This window comes from Pipra filicauda, unplaced genomic scaffold (assembly GCF_003945595.2).
Source record: "Pipra filicauda isolate LSUMZ 115617 unplaced genomic scaffold, ASM394559v2 scaffold192_size1418226_pilon, whole genome shotgun sequence".
NCBI classification, from domain to species: Eukaryota; Metazoa; Chordata; class Aves; order Passeriformes; family Pipridae; genus Pipra; species Pipra filicauda.
The window spans coordinates 1,345,800-1,363,916 of record NW_024104301.1 but is presented as its reverse complement, the minus strand read 5'-3'; the positions used below and the strand labels follow the sequence as shown (position 1 = coordinate 1,363,916).

The 18,117-nt window shown below is 44.2% G+C and overlaps 1 protein-coding gene across 6 annotated transcripts in view; it reads left to right on the top strand.

The window, feature by feature from the left end:
* The window catches only part of PITPNM2 (phosphatidylinositol transfer protein membrane associated 2), a 128,982-nt gene that overhangs the window by 53,374 nt on the left and 57,491 nt on the right, over nucleotides 1–18,117 (top strand). For all 6 annotated transcript variants that reach the window (XM_027739803.2, XM_039380307.1, XM_027739808.2 and 3 more), the window contains exon 3: nucleotides 10,856–11,029. In XM_027739803.2, the coding sequence (XP_027595604.1) occupies nucleotides 10,952–11,029 (78 nt within the window). In that variant the 5' untranslated portion in view covers nucleotides 10,856–10,951. The remainder of the gene's footprint in view (nucleotides 1–10,855; nucleotides 11,030–18,117) is intronic.

The following is an 18,117-nucleotide window of genomic DNA, read 5'->3' as shown; positions in this document are numbered from 1 at the left end:
TCACTGATTCTCTCCTGGATGTTGGACCAGATAAGATTTCTCTCTGTATCTTAATTTCCCCCAAATGAGGGATAATGATGGTTGTCCCTGAGGCCGGGGCAGAGCTTTAGTGCATCTCTCAAGCACTGGGAGCTGCTGCAAGGAGTGCCCAGCCAGGCTCTCCTGCTCCTGGGTTTCTGTGCTTGCTCAGGCTGGGTGACTCAGATAGTGCTGCTTCCTCTTTTCTTGCCAGTACCTGCATTTCTCTCTTAGGCTCTGCTCCTGTCCTTGGCTTGTGGCAGATACATCATTTATTACTACTTTTTTTGGAGCCTGCCCTGGTGGGATTTGTGGTTGTTCAGCTGGGGGTGTCCAGGCTGGCTGGGGGAGTTCGTGTTCCTTCCAAGGTGCCATTTCCTTTCCCTGTTCACACCAAGTCTGCAAAATGTTGGAAATAATTAAATTGCACGTCAAGAAAACCGAACAAATGCAAGAGGGCACAGCTGGACCTGAGTTTAATCTAGAGAAGGGTTTAGAAATATTATGTAGAAACATGCCACGCTTTGTGTTCAGGAAAGCTTGAACAGAAGTTAAATATCCAGAGGGGCAGGAGGTTCCCTCTGGGAGTGACAGTGGCACTCTGGGCTCTGTAATCAGCCTCCTCCAGCCTGTCTCAGCACCCAGGTGTTTTATTAGGATTGACTTCGCTCCAGGTGTCCTCTGCCTTGGGGTCCCTGAGGTTTCTTCTCTGAGTTGTGGGAATTCCGAAGATGGATGGCTGGGGTGGTACAGAAGGTGGTTGGTACATTCTGAGAAGGAATTGAAGAGGTGATTAAAAAAGAAAAAAAAAAGTAGCAAGAAGCTGAAACCAAATGTGTGTGCTTGGGTTTTTTTGTAGCACTTTAAATGCTTTGCAGGTATCTGTTGTGGATGCTTTGAAAACTTCATTTCTGGGGTTTTTGCATTGAAGGTATAGATATAATTTGACTCTTCTTTTTGCTTCCAATACCATGTGGCAGGGCATCCTATATTTTGTCTTTTATGACTCCAGCCTGTGTCTAACTGTTCACTTTGCCTCCTGCACTGTGTGTGTGTGTAACAGACTGTCCACTCCCATTTCTTTGCCATGAAAACTTGGTTATTTAAAAAAAAAACCAAAGGCACCAATAAATAGTGAGTTTTTTCCAAGTCTCTAGCTAAACTAATAAATCAAGGTTTTATGGGATTTGGGGGGTGACAGTGGGCACTTTGATGTCTCAGGCAGATTTCCATTTGATTCCACTCTCATCTTAAGGGTTTGATTTTCTTCAAGGGAGAACTGTCTCTTGTGGTGGCTGCTTTTCCTCTGCTTATGCTCGTGGAAAGTGAGAGTAGTCTGATGGATTCATCCGTGTGCCTTTCTCAAACTTCCCAAGTCTTTGATTCACTTTCCAGCTTCAGTTGTACTTTAAGTGATCACAGTGTGTCCTTTGGGGGGGGGGAGTGAGGAGTGAATGTGTTGGGGCTTCCCAGAGGAGGTGAGAATTGGGGATGTGGGTAACATTGGTAGTATCCCTTGGAGTCTCTCATTGCCTGAGGTGGCCACTGCACCTGGTTTGGCAGCATGTGCAAAGGTCCTGAGTGTTGAGGATGTGCAGCTGTGGCTCCAGTGCAGCAGCTGGATCCGGGGCAAAGCGAAGGGTCTGGTCCCAGCAGCAGCAGCACCAGCTCCCCAGGGAGGAGCCTGGAGCTGGGAGCGTCCAAGTGACTTGAAACAAAAACTTCACCCTTCTTAAAAAGGCACAAGGGACAGCAATTGCACAGCAATTTGTTACCCAGACTAAGGAAGAAACAGAACTGATCTGGCATGTCGTTCACTTTGGCCTCCTCTGCCTTGGCTGGCTCAGCTGAAAACACCCTGGAACCCTCTAAATGATGTAGGTGGTATTTAGAGGCTGGATGCTCCATGTTGTGGTTAACATAAAGGATAATTTGCAAAAACTGTAATATCTGATGGTTTAAAAACGCACCATCGCTCTGTATGTGGGATGCGAAATGGCAGAGGGGAAGAAATAACCCCAGCCCAAAATGTGCTGAATAATGAACAGAAAGTGGTTATTGATTAGCTGTGCACTTTTATTACCCTGCTGCAGTCGGAGAGCGGTGAGCGATTCTTTTTTCTTTATTAAAAAAGAAACAAAACTTTCAAAGGAGCTTATGAAATATTTACTGTAATTATTTCCAAGATCAAAACTCCAAAGCCACAGAAACCTTGTTAATCTGTTGGTGTTAGGATGAAAGACGCAACAGGGACATTAAACATTTACTGCTCTTGTGCAAAATGGCCTCTCAATTGCACCATTTTTCATGGCCCTCACTGCCGTGTCTGTCTCGCTTCCCATGTAAGAATTTTAGGTGTCATTCCAAGTTTCTTCTGATGGAGTAGGACTTATTTTCTCCATCCCTACTTTGCCCTTAGGCAAGGCAAATCTCAGCCTAATGAAACCAGTGTGAAGTATTATGGTGCTATGACACTGCCTTTGCAATCAAACACTGTTTTCCTTGGTGAAATTGTCTTTCTTAAAGCAGCTTTGAATGCTTGTTTCCTTTTCCACATGGCATTTGCAGAAGCGAGGTAATCAAATGTTATTTCTACCAGGACTGTTACTACTGAAAAAGTGGAGTAGCTGTTGATGTCCTTTTCAGTTTGAGTAGGGAGTTACTGAGGAAGCAATCCAGGGTCTGTCCAATCTCGACTCAAATCCTAAAATTGCATTTTTGTGGCTCAAAAGCAAGTTTAGTGGATCTGTGAGTATTTGGAGATAAAAATTCAAATTAACCTTGAGAAATAGTCTGAAATGGGCTGTAAGTTGGAAAAGATGAGTGTAAAGGGCCACGATTAAGCTATAAAATGGGGAATGAGTTGAGTGGTTGCCATTCCGTGGGAGGTGAGATTACAGCTGCAATGGGTTTAGGACTGAGTGGCCCCAACTGCCTTCTGCTGTTGGCAAATATCGTGCAGAGGGGTGTGAACAGGAGTCAGAGGAAAGACTTAAAGTTATCCTGCTCATTCCTTAGGAATGCTGTGGCTCACACCAGTCTTACACATGTGGATTTAGGGGAGAAGGGCTGTAGACAGACAGGGAAAAGAGGCATCACATGTGTCTTTGAACATGAAAACGAGGAACCGAGGAAGAACATAGGTAATGAACCATTTGCTGGCTCTCCTGAGCTCAGCACAAGGGAGGGGCTTGAACCGTAGTGAGGATAACTGAGGTTAGACAGCAAAAGCCTTTAATGTCTGTAAACAATCTGGAGACATTCCTTGTTTCTGCAGCTTGAAGTGGTTTTCTTCATTCATAATGTTCATAAATAGTCCTGTTTCCTGATGATTTTTAGCTGTAAGGCCATTTGTCTTATGGGTCTGGGCAGGATTTGTGCTCTGCTGGGTACCTGGGGACCCTCTGGGTGAGCTGGTCACCAGCTCAGTTTCTTATTTTCATGCTTAGTGACTGGCAAGATGAAAGAGTGGGAGTTTTCATGACTTTCTGCTCTTGTCATTGTAATAAAAAAGTGTAATTTCCAGTGCAGCAGCTCACAGAGAGAAAGAAAGAACAGAGGCAGTCTAGACATGGACATTAAGAGCCTGATTGGATTTGTTGTTGGCATTTTACTACTTAATAGAAGTGAAGCCTTGCCCAACCTGTGGGAACTGCACCAAGCTCCCTTCTGCTCCCTCTCCTGAGTTCCATCAGGAAGAGGGATTGTAGCACCTGGAGCTGTGAAGTGTAAATGCAGTAACCTCCCAGGGAGGCTACCTTGGAAATAAGATGTGTTTATTTTGTTTTTTAAATTTGGCCAGCCTCCCACCTCCCTGCTCCTGCATGACAGTGGCCTTTCAGCTAAAGGACGTGTCACCAGCAAAAGGAAAATCCTGACCATGCTCTTGCCTGTGGCATTGCATAGATTTTTCTTTACAGTAATTTAATGAGCTGCCAGCAATTTTCAGTCTGTTTTCAGCCAACACGCTGCACTCACCACATTCAGTGCTGCTTTTATTTTTGTTTCCCTGTGTGTGTGTATATATGTATGCTTATATATATTTCTCTATATATATACATTACACATCTATATTTATATGTGTGTGTGTAATTGTTGCTTGTCTTCAGGGTGTGATGCTGAGAGACTTGGACTAAGAGCAACCCCTTTAAAAGCACAGCTGTTTTAGCTCTTCTGGCTCTGCAGTGAGGCCACGGGACTTTGGGGTTTATGGCTGCTCTCTTCATGCAGACGACTTGGAAACGTTTAACCTTTCATGTCAGGTGCTTTTTAATATTCATCTTTATCCCCAGTACAGCAAAAGGATTAGAGGCTGGTTTGTCTTTCCCTCCGAACTCATCTGTGACTTGAGTGTGCTTATTAGTTCTTTTAATGGCTTCTTTATTAGTTCATTACTGTGTAACCTCCAGGCATGGCAGGACTTGAAATGTTAATTTTCCAGCCAAAGTTCAGCTGATGGACTTCACCTGATCCCCTTGGTGTGTGCGTGGAAAGGGCTTGGCTGGCTTTGCACAGCATCACTTACAACGCAGAAGGCAGGCAGTCAAGTTTTCCTCTCCGAGTTAAAGGAGTAAGAGCAATGGAAAGTACAAAGAAACAGTTACAATATCCTAGAATATTTAAGGAGAAAAGGTGGTAGGTGTGTGCACGCTTTACTGTGGTGTTACTTCCCCCCTCTCCCCTCTCCCTCAGGTTGCTTCGAGCCACTGTTTGGCTGCCCAGTGAACTATAACAAGATTTAATAGCTCCAGTGTCGCTGTATTGCATTTGGACTGCTTCCATCCTTCACTTGGAATAAATGTCTGCTTTACAATGAGCTCTTAAATTCTATGAGTGACGTCAAATTGTATCTAATAATGGAAAAAAGACCGAATACTGTAAATGTGACTTGTTCGCCCTGTCTCACCAAGCAGTATTTATCCTCAGCCCCTCGCAGTGCCTTTGAGAGCTTTGGAGCTTGCCCTGAGCTTTACACCTGAGGAGGGCTGATTTCCACATATGTTGTGTTTTTCTCTTCCCTTTTCCCTGGCTGTGTGACAGTGGCCAGCCCATGGAAGCAGGCACGGGGAGCTCCCCAGCTCCAGCTGCTGTGGCGCTGGGAGGACTGTTGGGGTTTTGTGATGTGGGCACGTGTTCATTAGCTGCTGATTCACTGTCAGATGGGATCTAAGCTCAGTCATGAAACTCAGCTGTGTGAGCATCTGCATGAAAATGTCTCTCTGAAGGAGCTGTGACAGATGAGATGTGTGATTAGGATCTACGACTGCACTGAACTGTCACTTACTGACACAGTGGCCTTGGAGCTGTGAGCGTGTGAACTGTGCACTTTTAAGGAGATTTAACTTTTGATCTATTTTTTTTTCCCAAGGCCTGATGAGTTTTTAAATCTGCTTAGCTGTCAGTTAGTAGGTATGACCCACACTATGAAAACTGAGAACGGCTAATTCCAAAAAGCTCTTCTGTCTCATCAGTTTATCACACGTGCTTGTGTGTGTGAGACAGTTTTGAGTGTAGTGATGAGTGTCATGGCAAATAACGGTGGCCACAAAGCTACTAAATAGAAATGTTGGGGCTTTTTAACCTTTCAGTGTAAACATGGTTTAAAACAACCCCACTGGAGAGATCACTTTGGCAGGGCTGGGAGAAGAGGGGAGAGAAGGGGATGGTAAAATACGAGCACTTGCTATGCATCTTGGAAAACCCTCATAAACTGTGTTTTCTCTTTGGTGGTCATTCGTGAGGGATTCATGGAGGCAATTGTGGTCCGTTTGTGATACTGTGCACTCACAAACCAAGTTCCTCTTTATCCTGTGGTCCTTCCCAATGAGATGGCAGCGGGACATGGGCAGGACAGTTATGGGTCCATGTGACGGATCACAGGCTGCGTGTGCTGGAGTAAGGGCTGAGCAGGGTTTGACAACCATGTTCTGTAGATACTGATGAAAGACTCCTGAGAGGCAGGGATGCTGTGGACAAGCGGGATACGAGTGGCAGATAAAGGAAATGGTCTTTGCAGCAGAGCTACTGTGGGTAGATAAAGCTGAGCCAAACTGCTCTGGGCCAGGAGCGAAACTGCCGCATTAATCACGGTGTGAGAGGTGAGGCTGCTGTTAAAAACTGCTGACTTAGGCCCCAGAAATCTGTTTCACATTTATGCTGCTGCCTCTAAAGGCATAAATAAATGCAAATGCAGTATGGATGCAGCGCTTCCAGTCGTAGGAGGGCACTGCATCCTCCTCCAGGGAACTCTGCAGGAGAGGGAAGGTGGCCGGGTTTCTAAAGCTGGTGTTGCTTCCCAAAGTCCAAGTGTTTGATACACTTGGGACCAAGAGCTAACATCTCTTTGATATCCCTTTCTTCAAGGAGGCATCTTCTTGGGGGATAAAGGTGATGTTGAGAACCTCAGGAAGGTCTTTAGGGAGGTAGGCGAGGTCTCCAGGTAATGCCTTTGCTCATCCTTTTGCCACTAAGTGTTTGGCTTGGTTTTCTTATGGTTGGTTGTTAATTATCTTTCATTTCTCAGTTATGGGACAGTATTACCAGGAAAATTGTTCAATAGCTGAGTCAAGGGTATTGAGCTCAGGAGTTTGTTCTTTCATCTGGGAGATTTTTCTCAACTTCTGCAGGCAGTGTGTGATCAGAACCTGAGGCTGGTACCTGCCTCTGCTCCTGGCTGCTGTGTGACCCTCCATAATGGGTTTTAATTTAACTTTATAATAGTGTAAAATGAACCTCCTGCATGAGACTGGAAGAAGCTCATTATAGTTGCTCTCTGCGTCTCAGGCTTTTTCCTCTCTCTTGAAAATGGGCTATGACAGCCATGGCATGGGGTGGGTTCCTGCTCCTCACTGCAGCCCTGAAAAGCCTGGGCTCAGCAAGCTGAGCACTGAAAATGTGAGCTGGTCAAAAATTAGTCATTGAGGTGACAGTTAGGAGAGCTGTAACAGCCCTTTTGTAGCCTGAACCCACACTAGGAGTGGTTCTCCTGCCCTGGAGCTGGGATTTCTGCTGTTTCCATCCCCTCAGGGCCAGCCTGGGAAGCCTGGCTGGGGTTTGGCCTCCAGCACTCCAGGAGCACAGTTTAACCACTCTTCACACACTGATTCTTACTCCTTAATTACAAGCTGTCAGTTGTCATCAGTCCTCTGCTCCCTCCTTTAGTACCAGGGAGGCTGCCCTGATGCTCCCAAAGTGAACACCAAGTTCATGGGCTAAATTGAGAGATTCTGCTAGGTCTCTTGATCTGTTCAGCTTCTGCAGATCCTGATAGTCCTCCCCTGCTTTTAAACCAAGGGCCCTTTTTCAGGAAGTTTGTTGTTGAGAGGTAAACTGTTAAAATTGGCAGTAAATGCAGTAGGCTGTGCTGAGCCTTCAGACTGCCTGGAGCAATGGCTCCGAGGTGGACCTGACTCATCGCAGCAGGATATTGACTCTGCAGCCTAATTATGATGCTTTGAGAACCTGATTTTAAAATAATTGAGGTATAAAATTATGTGCCTGGTTCTCACAGTTACTACAGCTCTGGGTATAAATTGAATAACGGGCTGTACAAATGTGCCACTTGGCTATAGCAGGAATAGCAGCCAGTCTGGAAATGTCCTGCGTCACTGCTGTTTTCCTCTTGCTGGGAAGCTGCCTGCAGGCTGAGGTTTGCAAACAGCCTCTGGATGCCACTGGTCCCAGTTGTTTGGCAAACCCATGGAAAGTCCTGCAGCTGGGCAGCCAAAATGCAGTGGTGAAACACTGGCTGCTTGCTAATCCCAGCACGTGGGGCATCTCCAACACCTCTGGCTGCTCGGAGCAATGTCCTGGCTGTGGGGAAGTGCCAGGGACACAGCTGGTGTTTTGACACCCATCTTCCCAAGCTGTGGTGGCTCCCTGGCTTCCATAAGGGCTTTCTCTTTTCTCTGTCATGTCTGCAGACAAACTTATGTGTTTTGTTTGGCCTTGGTGAACTTTGGTTGTGTGTGAAGTCCCAAGACTTTGGAAGGAGGCTGCTGCCCTCAGGGTGATTTTGTCACTTCTGTCCCACTTGGAATGGTGTTCCCCCAGGCTGAACCTGGTGATAACCTGTGTTTGTCTTTCCTGGTTTGCCACCAGGATTCCACTGCTCTTGGAAGGGTTAGGATGTATTATTTTCAGTTCAAAGGCAGCCCAAACTGCAAACTTACTTTGATTTTTTTTTTTTTCATCAGTCTAACTAAAAGCCAGACAAGTCAGGTTTGTTCTCTGTGCTTCCCTTAGGGTCAGGCTACTGCTCCCAGCCTTTCCCTGCTAGCCCTCTTGGTTTGAGGTTGAGATTTTGTCCTTGCTCAGTGTGTTTCCAGAGTTGTTTTCCACCCAGCTTCAGGGGGACTGGTTGAAGCCACTGGAGTGGGCGGCTGCTGGAGGAGGTTTTTGGGAGCATGATCTTTCTAATGGGCACATCATCAGGACCTACTGCTGCTCAGAGACCTGGGGGCTGAGCCCAAACTCTGCTTTTAATCATCAACCACAGGGAATAAACCTGCAGGGGAAGATCCCAGCAAATCCTCAGCTCCTGTAAAAGCTGAGCAGGAGCCACTGCTGTGACCAGACACGCTGGGCACTGTGAGGCTGCTGCTGTGCCTGCTTGGGGCCAAAATGTTGGGCTTTTTAGTCTGTAATAAAATAAACCTTCTGTTTCTCAGCCATCTGAATTATTACCTGACTGGCACTTCATTATAAACACAATTTTTCCATCTTGATACTGGTTTCCTGCCATTTTATTGCTTTTTAGGTTCTATTTTTTGTTTTATTCATCTCTTCCAATCGATAGAAATATCCTGGTTTTAGCAAGCAGCAGAGGCAGATGTGACTGATGTCCTGATGGTGGAGCAGAATCACTCTCAGAGCATTTGGGGAACAGAGGGAGAAGCTTTTAAATCTAATTTTCAAAGATCTCTAAAGCATAACAAACTACTCCAGACGTGTAGCTGAGTCTCCCAGTGCCATTAGCTCAAAAAGTTGGGATTCTTTTGTTGTCCCATTGCAGATCTGGTGCTTTATATCCCTCCTCTGGTGGTAACTGTTGTTCTTTGCCATGACACTAATTAAAACCCACTTAATGAGATTATCTCCACCTGTTCTGGAGAATTAGTTTGATGGAGGAAATCCTGCACGTGCGTGTGGATGCACATAGGCACAGCAATGTTGGGAAGCACAGTCTTCCCAGAATTATTCTCTTCAGGATTCGCCATGGCAAGGAGTTTTTTGTGCCCCCCCTCCACATGCACAAATTGCTCTGACAGCACTGAAATGCAACAGAGAATGGAATTTGAGAATAAATTGTTTAGATGATGCAGCACCAGAAGAGTCAGTCCGGGATGGATTTGCTTTAGTGCCAAATTAGAACTGTGGCAATCAAAGGGAAGCGAGCTGGGAGCACCGTGGCACAGCCCTGGGTCAGGAAAGCCTTGGCTGGGATCCTGTGGGCAGTGTCCCCATGTGTCCCCACCAGGGAGATGTTGCAGTAAACCTGGGTTACAAACACTGGGGTTTGTCCCCAGTTGCCCTGTGACCATGGGCATGTGTTTTAACCTCTCTAAACCTCGTAAAAGGTTGGTGAAGTGTTGTGCAAACACTGACTGGCACTAAGGGCTGTTGATATTGGTGTGGTTTCCTGGTTCCCACATCACAGTTTAATCCACTGGATCAATTGGTTGGGTTTATTCTGTTGGGTTTTTTCACCAGCTGTAGAGTTTGGGGCTGGTTTTTCTTCAGGAGCTCTATCTGAAGACTTCCACTAAGCAGGCACAGCAGAAAGGTGGATTTTGGTGACGAGAAGGAACCAAGCAAATGCTTTGTATGCTGTGAGTGGTCACCAGATCCTGCTGAGGCTGACTGGGCCTGATAACAGACACTTTTTGCTTCTGGTGTCCTCTTTTCCTCACCAGTCATCCTTCCCCCCCCAGTTTCTTACATGATGTTATTGTCTTTATCCACAGCCCATAGAGAGTCTTGAAATATATTTGAAAATATCCTGCTTTGCTCTGTGGTGTAGTAAATGCCGTATTCCCTGAATTGTTCAGCAATAATTTTGTTAAATTGCCTCGAGGTGGGGTGTGATGGGATTATTTTGTGTTGCAGTTTGACTGTATTCTCATGCAGTGGGAATGTAAAAATGAGCCTGGCATTGACACCAGCAGCAGGAGGATCTTGCCTGGGTTTGGAGGTGCAAGAGAAGGGATCCTACCAAGACAGTAATTCAGAGTAAAGCAGGGAAGAAAAGTACATTTCCGGTGTCTTTATTGTTAGAATCCAAATGACTTCCTTCGTTATAGTGCTACTGAGGGCTGAGCAAGTCTAATTATTGCCTTTTCTTGCTGCTAAATGAATCTAGAGGATAAAACCTGATGCCTTTGAGTGGATGCATCTCTGGTGTGTTGCTGACACTGGAGAGAGACTTTGTTGTCTGGCAGCAGAAGGTCTGGCTATTCATTTGGAGCTTTTGTCACATCTCTTCCGTGGAGATGCTGCTGCATATGAAAGTCTGATGCAGTGGCAAAGGTCAGGAGGGTAATAGCTTTGATGGTATCCCCTGAAGCAAATCAAAATTCTTCTCAAAGATTCTGTTTAATTTGATACCAAGGGTCTAGTAGCACTCCAGGGATTCTTCTCTCTACTGGTAAGCTCAGAGCTATTACAAAAATTAATGTTTGTCTGTTGTTTTGGTTTTTTGTTGTTGGTTTGTTTTTTTTTTTTTTTTTTTTTTTTTTTTTTTTTTTTTTTTTTTTTTTTTTTTTCCTAAGAGGATATTCTGTACTAAGAATGGAAAATAAACACTTCTCTCCTTTTATATCCCCTTTCTCTGTTTCAGGGATCCTCGATGCATTTCCTTGCCATTATTTAGGGAGCCTTTACTAAAAGCTTCTGGATTGTGTTTCTGAGCGGGCAAAAGATTTTTGTATCCAAAATGCTCATAAAGGAATATCGGATCCCTCTTCCGATGAGTGTGGAGGAATATCGGATCGCCCAGCTGTACATGATACAGGTCAGTGACATTTGGGGCCATGCAGGGGAGTGGAGGCTGATGTGGGGACACGTGTGCAATGGGGGAGTCTTGCTGCAGAATTCCTTATTTTGACATTTGCTGTGTGCTTGCAAAGGAGAAGTAGGGAAAGTCACGAACTTCAGTTTATGACTTGCTTCCTCTTAAATTAGAGAACCTTTGTTTGACCGACCTGTGGAAGCAGCCACGGCTTCCCAGGTGGGCTGTGGTTACTGGTCTTGCCAATTCCAGCTGCAAACCGAAGGATTGTGTTCTTTTCTTGGGAAGGAACAGTCTAATATAGATTTGGGAGAGTAAACCAAAGGCTTAATTTTGAATGTAGTGTGGGAAAAATCTAGATGTAATATTTCTGTGCTTACATACCACCGTGAAACAGATACTAATCAGTTTAGGCATAAAATGTAGATTATTTTTAACAGGCTTCTGAATACTGATGGGAATTTTTGTTGAGTTCCCTCTCTTCAATAAAGCAGTTAATTAAAATGTTGGGGTTTTGTAACTGAAATCCTCTGTGCCCATATTCTCCCAGTGTTTGAAATCCAACCAGGAGCAGTTTTAAAAGGAAATGAATCTGAAGTGTTATTTCATTGTCCCACACTTTAAATAAAATTTAATTCTGCTCATCTAGCAAAGAACACATCTAATATTGAGTTTGCAGGAGAACTCTACTTGTCAAAGCGATGCTAAAAAAAATCTGCTTTGGCTTAAAACCTGAAATGAGTTAAGGAAAAAAGTAGACCCCAAAGCAAAAGCACAACTCCCCCATTTCTCTCTCAGCCATCCAACTGTGTTCCTTAAGAATTCATGCACTTGGACTTGACTGTTACAACGATGCGTGTTGTGTGTTTTCTGGTAATAATGGTCAAATTCCTTTTTCTGACACAAATATTTTGTCTTTGTGTGTTCAACCTAAATGTTTAATGTTGGCATAAGCAAGTAAACACTCTTCTTAGGTGGCTGCATTTTTCTGTACCTCTTCCTGATGCTGTAGCTGCTTTGAATATCGTTGTAATTAATTTGTTAACAACTTTGTCTTCCTAATCTGGCTCTGCTGCTTTGAATGCAGAGCTGGTGGATAGCAGCAGAGTATTGGCTGTGCAGAACTTGTCAGGAGCAGTGGAGCGAGGGGAAAGGGATTTGATTAGGGAGGAGCCGCCCACCTGATTTAACAGAGGATGAATCCTTAACTGGGGAGTGTCTCTGGGGCCTCCTGGGAGATGTGGAGGACTTGGTCAGGGTGATGAATTTGCTTTTTGATTTCAGGAGTTAAATTGCTTATTTTTATTTCATTACAGCAGAACACTGGGTTCTGCTCTGTTACTTGACAGTGATTTTGGCCATATCTGAATGTCAAAAGGACATGATAAACCATTAAGGTTTCATGCAAGGGGAAGTTCACCAGCCCAGGAAACCACTTGAGAAACTACAGCTCCAAATTGCCATCCGGCCCTGCTCTGATTTTCTACTGCATTGATAAGCAGCAAAATAAGGTTTGGTTTTAGATCAGGTGCAACAGCTGGTGCAAGTCAGGTCTCTGATCTCCTCCCACTTACCTGGAGCAGGGAACTGAGCTGGAAACACTGCCTGGAGCCCAAGGTCCAATGGAGCTGGAGAAGTGCATGACAAGCAAGTGACTTATATTGTGTTACTCGTACAAGTAGTACAAGAGGAAAAGTTAGCTGTGCTTTTCCTGGAGAATACTAATTTCAATTCAGATTTGAAAGAAACAAAAAGCAATAACAAAACCAGAAAGTCCACTTAAGGTAGAGTTTGGAGCTTGGTAGCAATTTGCTTCAGTTGTTCCTGAAATTGGTGGAAAGATTCCTGCTGGTTTCAATAGGAGCTTTTCCTAGACCAGGATGTTGAATGTCCTTTTTCTTCAGTGTGATTTAAAAGTGGAGGGTTTGTCTTTGAGACAGGCACTGGGGAGGGAGCAGTGGGGAGCGTGGCTTCCGTCCTCTTCAGAGAATGAGAAAGTGCTTCGTGTCTGTCTTTTTATTTTCCCTCTGAAACGCCAGAAGGGGCCACAGGAGAAGGAAGGTCTGTTTGTTGAACCCCCTTAGAGGAACAAGATGAAATATCAGTATAAAACAGCAGTGAAGAGGCATTTCTTAGAAATCTTTGGCTGAAATGTAGAACAGAATGATTTAAGGTAGTTCCTGGGGAGAGGAGCAATTCCTAAAAGCAAAAAGGTTCATTTCAAAGACGTTTGTTGTGTGCAGTATGGGGATGTTATTGCTGGAGACACCAGGCAGCCAGGTCCTGGAAGAAGCACTTCTCCAGCAGTGTAAAAGATGCCACAGTTATTCCTCAAGGGTTTTGGGGAGCCTCAAGCACATACTTCAGGTTGATCACTTGTTTAACTTTGAGCTCATGAGTAAAATTCCTACTAAACTCCAAACCACTTGGTATAAAACTCCCTAGTTTTTTTGGTCCAGGTATAAATTTTCCCAGATTTCAGCATTGTCCAATTGGAGGTTTTCCAAAAGGCCTTTTTCACCTGAGCCCTTGTGGTGGAAGTGGTGCCTCAAAACCATGTGGGCAGGGATGTTCACACTCAAGCCGTGCTCACTTTTCAAAGGCATTTTCATGGAGGGTTTTGCTTTGCAGTGGAAGGGTCCATCATCTCCTTTCATGAGAAGAACAGTCCCTCCTTCTTTTAGAATTCTTAACAAAAATTTCCACCAGGTTTGATGTAAGCAGCATCATGCCCAAGTAGCAAAGGATCCTTGCATTAAATGGGAACAGGCTGTACTCATATTTGCTGTGTTTACTGGATGGGAGAACTAAAATTGTGCAGTGGATAACCCGGCATCTCTCTCGGTTCTCTGCGCCACTGGGCAGGCGAGACGTGCAATAAATCATTGTGTGTGTGCCCATGTTGCTCTGTAATTCCTCTTATACCTCAATTCTCCAGGCTGGTGTATAAAGCTGTGAAAACTGAGGTGAGTGGCCTGCTGTTTTACTTTTTAATTTGATTTTTTTTTTTAAATTTGAGGCGAGAGAGCAAAAAGTCTCATAAGTTGCTTTCTGCTGGCTTCTGAAATATTATCTACAGAGTCAGTGGTTTCAGTACTTTAAGCAGCACTTAAATTCTTCCCTAAATAAATTAATTTTACATTACAGCAAGGGCTTAATGTACCCTTGACTTGCTTGAAGCCTAGCAGATCTGAACTGAATTGTTTTTCTCTATTAAATTTTAGACTCTCAATATCCATATTTTCATGGGAAACCTCTCACACAGCATTGTCAGCATCTCCAGGTTAGGAGCCCTTGCTGTGTTGGCTGCAGAGCAGTTGGGTTTTAGCTTTTCCATAGGCACAAGGGCCTTCTTGCATCATTGCTGCATTTTTGTCTCTTTTGATGTCCAAATTAAAACATATTTATTTTTATATCTGAGCTCAAAACCAGTGATCTTCCTTCCTACTGTGACCTGGTTTTATTCTTGTGCAAAAAACAGGTATATTTTTCAAAACAGTGAAATCACTCTTTGTACCTCTTTTGATGTAACTTTTTCCTAAAATCTGTATACACATTTAAAAGCCTGTCCTGCTTCCAAGGGTGAGAGATTTCTTGATAAACTCGGCCTGGAGAGTTATCCTTGGGACTGGGAGAGCTGTGGTCTGGTGTGGTGAAGCTGCAGCCTCCTGTCCTAAGCAGAGAGGAACTGGAGTTGAGCACTGGAATGAGTTTCATGAAGCATAAACCATTTATGGAGGGGACAACTGTAACCATCTCTAGGGATTTCTTTTTTCCTGCAGAAGTTTTGAGCCAGGGACTTCTCAGACACATCACGCCAAAGGCATGTGGGCTGTTTCAGTCTCTGTGAGGTGAAGCCTGTTGGGCACAAAGGGGCAGGATCATCTGTGTTACACACCAGGGAGTTCTTGTTAAAGGGTCTCTTCATTCTTCCTCTTCTAAGAGGCCTGCATGTTTTTGTCTCAGCAGGTATCCTTTCCTGGAACACTGGCATCCTTTTCTTGTGTGTTCAGGGAACCTTCCTTTCTGTGCACCTCCCCCTCACTCCAGAAACAATGCACACGTTAAGTCCCTGTTTCATAAAAGCCTGGAATACGAGATATGAATGCATTTGTCAGAAAGATCAAGATCTTATTAGCCAAAGGTCAGGCCATTTATCATCTTAATAACGTTCGTTACTGTGGTTCCATGTGCCATGAGGTTCCGAGAGACCATTGCCCTTCTGACCCTTTCATAAGACAAGAGAATTCCTCTTGTTATTAAAACTTATTTTTATATCACTGTGCATAGCTTACTTGTCTGCTCTAAATAACTCTGGTCCTCATTTTGTCCATACAGATTTCTCTGAGTATCTGTGACCTTCCTCCAAAGCGTGCCTTAAAAATATTCTTCTGGATGCAGTGATTACCTTTTGAGGATGACGCTTATTTTAAGATGTGGTGTCACCCTTCCCAGTTAATAAAGTTAATGCTTTGTTGTTCATCAGTTTGAGGGTCTATGACGGGGGAAGGTCTCTGGCCCCTGTTTGAGGCAATCCATGAAAGATAACCCATCTGTTCCTGGGAATTTAGGGCTTCTCTCATCTGTTAACGTGACCTTTCTTCTACAGTCCTCCAGGGCTTTGCATTTATTGCCTTCCCTGAAAAATCAGAGTGCATTCCAAGCATCTGCAGTGTGCTGTACTCACCTGTCCTGACTGCTGATGGAGAATCCTGATTTCCATCACTTTCCTCCTTTGCAAAGGTTTGTCCATCATTTCACTCTCCACACCCCTGCACTGTCCTGTTTTCTCCTTCATTTCCATGTAGCTCTCTGGAAGCACCTTTGAGAATAGACTTAAAAACCTGCTTGGTGGTGGTAATTCCAGAGGCCCTGTCCTGATACCCAGTGCAGAAGTCGTGTCCCTTAAACCCTCAGCTCCACTTGGCAGCCACGGGCAGGCTCAGCAGATGGTGAAGGATTGATTGAGTGGGGGAAAGCAAACTAACCCTTCATCTCTGGACACTGAAGAAGCGGGTGGCTGATTATTTTTCTTTCACATGCAGATGCCTTGGCCATCTGGACAGACACGTATATGCTTTAATTTTAAAGCAGGTGACACTGCTGACAGCTCCAGAGAACCCTGGAAGACTTGCAAGTCTAAAAGCAAAGCCTGGTTTGAAGCTTTTCGCCCCAGTTTCTATGCTGCAGCATTAAAAAACTTGTGGCTTCTATATTTTTTTCTTCTTCTCCTGGTTTTCATAAGCTTTTCTTTGTGATCATGCGACTTGCATCCTTGTGGAAGAGGAGAATAAGACACTTGCAGATGTTTAGCTTTGAGAACAGAGGTGGTAAGTACAGGCACATTCAGTGCTACCAGATGTGGGGTCTCATTTGCACAGGTGGCAGTTACACCCCTACAAGTTTCATTTGGGGAAACCATACAGAAAATAGAGAACACCTTTTCTACATTTCCTTTTTTCTGGTTTTGAAGCCTTTTTGTAGCTTTGGTTATCCTGGAACAGTTTTTACACTGTCTGTGATTCCATACAATATTCCAAAAAAGATAGATGTTAGGGCAGTGAACTTTCTGTTGCCTTGACAGTTCCCATGTGCTCTCTTTCTCTTAACAAAATTGAATGAAACTGAGATAAGGTTTATAACACAAACGTTATTTTAAACTTCAGATTTGCTCTGGTTTTAATACAGGATGCAGCACTGCTAATCCTACTGAGCTTGTTGGCTGTCAAAAATCCTTTTTCTTTCTTTATTTTTTTTTATTTTTATGAAAGAAGGCTTCTGATGTGTGGACAAAATCCTGACTGTTGACTGAGATTAGGTTCTCACTTTTTCAGATACCCAAAGGCAAGTAACGAATTAAGTGTTAAGAAAACTATGGGGATTTCTTTAAGCCAGTCCTCTGGCACTTTAGGATACAGCCTATTGTTAATGAACAATTGCACTGTGTTCCTAAAATCTAAGGGATGTAGTCAGAGGATTAGAATTGATCCAAACCACCCCGAGTTGAAATTCTGTCTCTGACTCACAATATACTAATGGGCAACTCGCTTTGCCTCCCTCTAAAGCAGGGACAGTAATTCACAATGTCTGTGGAATAGTTAATACAGTGAAAAATCAGTTTAAAGACACAGAAGGAAATACTTAAAGTAGATGAAATACTGAGCTGGAAGTGTAGAAGACATTTTGAAAGATTGAGCATGTGGCATAAACAAGTTTGAGGTATCTCCATAATCAAGTGATTCCTAATTCATGTGCCTCTGGCACATCCAGCCCTGACTCTAAAGGAGTATGACTGGGCATCTTTGTAAGGTGAAGTGATTAATGAGTGGCGATGAGAACTGTTCTCTTAATGCTGTAAATTATTTATGATCCTGCACAATTGATTGTCCCCAAAATATCCTGTTTTTGTACGAGCAGCTTCATTAATATCTGGCCCTGACTCTAAATAATGCAGTTCCTACAACACTGGTACAAATTGATGCTGTGCGTGTTTCTGCTCCATCTTGTGCGACTCTGCTGCTGACAGTCTGTCCTGCCTTTAACTTTTAGGGCTTTTTTTTAAAAAAATATGTTTTACATTACAAGAAAAGCAGCCAAGGGTGATGGAGCTGCAGATGCAGCTGGGGTGAGAGTGGTTCCTTCTCCAGGGCCTTCTGCACGTCCAGCTTTGCTTCTGCAGCTCTACATGTGCCTCTCTCTGGCAAGAAGAGCCTCCTGGTGACATTCTCTTCTCCTTGTGTGCCTAATTTCTCCTTGGAGGCAGCGTTATGCAGTTATTGAAGCACGGGACAACAGGCTGGCAATTCCTGGGTGATATCCCAATTCTTGCTTGGTAAATTTGAGGGAAGATCCCCCTCCATAATATCCCTGCTGCAGGCTGGAGCGATCAGATGGCAGCTCCCTACAGAGCTTGGAAGGACCCAAAGGGGAAATTTCCTGGAAATTGCAGCTGCTCAGTGCCATATTGTGAAGACAGATGATAATTCCATTATGGTTACTATCAGAAGGGTGTTCAGCTGGTGAAGCATCAGTGTTTTGGGGACAGGAGGGTACCTGCATGGAATGAAGCACTGCACATTGCCCAGCCATTG